Source organism: Calidris pugnax, unplaced genomic scaffold (assembly GCF_001431845.1).
Source record: "Calidris pugnax isolate Ruff unplaced genomic scaffold, ASM143184v1 scaffold371, whole genome shotgun sequence".
Taxonomy (NCBI): domain Eukaryota; kingdom Metazoa; phylum Chordata; class Aves; order Charadriiformes; family Scolopacidae; genus Calidris; species Calidris pugnax.
In genome coordinates this window covers 758908-761512 of record NW_015091373.1, presented here as the reverse complement: position 1 = coordinate 761512, position 2605 = coordinate 758908, and the positions used below count along the sequence as shown (strand labels likewise).

General features: G+C 64.8%; 1 protein-coding gene across 1 annotated transcript in view; it reads right to left on the bottom strand.

Annotated features, from left to right (window-relative positions):
* Positions 1-1623: 1623 nt before the first annotated feature.
* The window catches only part of LOC106899426 (progestin and adipoQ receptor family member 6-like), a 9645-nt gene continuing 8663 nt past the window's right edge, over positions 1624-2605 (bottom strand). Inside the window, exons 2-3 of the mRNA XM_014961239.1 lie at positions 2367-2511; positions 1624-2242 (exon numbers count right to left, since the gene is read on the bottom strand). Coding sequence (XP_014816725.1) covers positions 1959-2242; positions 2367-2511 — 429 coding nt within the window. The 3' untranslated portion in view covers positions 1624-1958. The remainder of the gene's footprint in view (positions 2243-2366; positions 2512-2605) is intronic.

Here is a 2605-nt window from a genome sequence, read left to right as displayed (position 1 = left end):
CCAGCATCCTCCCCCTACACCCCTCTCTCTCAGCCACAGAAAGAAATAAATGCAGAAATGGAGTCACCGGCTCCTTCCTCGTCCGAGGGGGTGGGACGGGCGTGAAACCGCAGCAGAAGGACCCCATGATGCCCCCCCCCCCAGTCTCTTCCTCCCTCCTCCAGCAACCAAAGGCTCTGGGGCAGAGCGGTGGCCGTCACCAGTGATGAGCCCAGCGCCAGCCCTGCTGTTACTGTAGTTTAATTGGAAGCTGCTTGTCCAAAGCGTGGGGTTATTGGGGGGCAGCAGGGTCCCTCCATGGGCCCCAGAGCCCTTCCCAGCAGCCGGGATTCCTCGGCAAAACACCAGTTCATTAAGGCTGGGGTGGGGCAGGGGAGAGTGGGGGGAGATTGGGGCCCGAGTCCTGGGTGTGGGGCTCTGCCTGGCCACAGCCGTGGCATCGCATCCCCATCCCATCTCCATCCTCATCTCCTTCCCCATCCATCTGTCCCCATCTCCTTCCCCATCCCATCCCCATCCCATCCCCTCCCAATCTCCATCCCCTCCGTCTGTCCCCATCCCCATTCCATCTCTTCCTACACACACGGGTGGGGGCTGCCAGGCTCTCTCTGTTATCCTCCCCCCCAACCCACCTGCTGGGTCCCCACACAGGGTGACACCTCCCCTGCCCCAAATTCACCTCCCGGGGTCCCACAGCACAGAACCCCCTGCCCTCTCTAGGGGCACTGGGGCAGCTCCACGCCAGGCCCTGACCCCGCTGCCCCCCAGCACGGCCTCTGCCAGTCCCTGCGCCCCCAACTCCAGCCTGAAGCCCTTTGTTCTGCCCCCAGCCCCGGCCCCCGCAGCCCTCGGCTGTCCCCAGGCACCGCCATGACACCGAGCCGTGGCCGTGCTGCAGCGGGGACACACACCCCAGGGTCAGAGCCGTGCACACTAGTGTGACAGCCGTGCACACACCAACATTGTGCTAGAGCTGTGCACGCTGCAGCTGGGACAGGCATGTCACATTCATAGAACCACGGAATGGTTTGGGTGGGAAGGGACCTCAAAGACCATCCAGTGCCACCCCCTGCCCTGGGCAGGGACACCTCCCACCAGCCCAGGTTGCTCCAAGCCCCCTCCAACCTGCCCTTGAACCCCTCCAGGGATGGGGCAGCCACAGCTTCTCAGGCCAACCTGGGCCAGGCTCTCACCACCCTCACACCAAAGAACTTCTGCCCCACATCTCAGCTCAATCTCCCCTCTTTCAGCTTCAAACCCTTCCTCCTCGTCCTGTTGCCCCCCTCCCTGATCCAGAGTCCCCCCCAGCTTTCCTGCAGCCCCTTGAGGGACTGGAAGGGGCTCCAAGGTCTCTACGGAGCCTTCTCTTCTCCAGGCTGAACCCCCCCAACTCTCTCAGCCCCCGCTCCCAGCAGAGGGGCTCCAGCCCTCCCAGCATCTCCGGGGCCTCCTCTGGACCTGTTCAGACAGATGTCAGAGCTGTGCACGCTGTGTCACGGCCCTGCACACCACAGCGGGGACACGCATCCCGTGTCAGAGTCATCCCACCCGTACTGCCACGCTGTGACAATCCTGGCTACAGACACACTCTCTCTCACGGACAGACAGACAGACAGACAGGGGTCCCCGGGGTTACTGCTCTGAATCTGCTGAGAAACCGGCCGGTGGTCCATGGACTTGGGGGTCCCATGCTCTGGGGCTGAGGCCTCTGCACGGGGCTGCTACATGGGTTAGGTCAGTGTGAGTGCCCTCCCTGCAGCGATGAGTACCATTAGCCGTGTTTAAAAGGTGGGGAAACTGAGGCACGGGGCTGCAGAGGGACCAGGGCGGGAGGGGGACACACCCCCCCTCATCTTATGACACCCCACAGCAGGACCCAGGCATCTGAGCCACACTTGGAGGGTGGGAGAGATCTGGGGGTGCACAGCCCCTGCAGCCCGGCCACTTGTTCCCCCTTGTCATTGGTCCCTCCAGCACCCGGCATCGCTGGGGACACTCGGGGGGACACTTGGGGGGACACCGGAGCTGCCAGGTGCGTGGGGCAAGGCCGCGGTGAAGGCGCCGATGATGGCAGCGTTGCCCAAAATGGCCAGTCCTGCAGTGCCAAAGGTGCCGGGGAGCCCCGGGATGGGCAGGTGGCCCCGCAGCCAGCCCCGGCGCGAGCGCGCGTCGCAGAGAACGGCCTCCAGCTGGAAGTGGGTGCCCAGCACCGCGCAGACGTGGAAGAGCTGGTGGCTGTGTCCTGCCCAGGGCCAGAAGCCAACATCACCCCTGGGTGCCAGGGCTCCTCACCCAGCTTTGGGGGGCAGGGGACTGGAGCCCTGGCACTGGGAAGCACTGGGGGGCACTGGGAGGCCACTGCTCACCGATGTAGTCGAAGCGGCCGGGCGCCAGGCGCTCGGGGAGGTGGGAGGTGAAGAGGAAGGCGGTGAGAAGCGCGAAGAGGAGGTGGTAGCAGTAACCGGCCACGGCGTCACTCCAGGGGCTGTTACTCCAGAAGCAGAAGAGGAGCTGTGTGGGGAGGGAGGGGGTGAGCAACTGTGGGGGGGGGGGCGACACACAAACACCCCTGGGACCCCCATGGTGGTGGCACCCACCCCCTGAC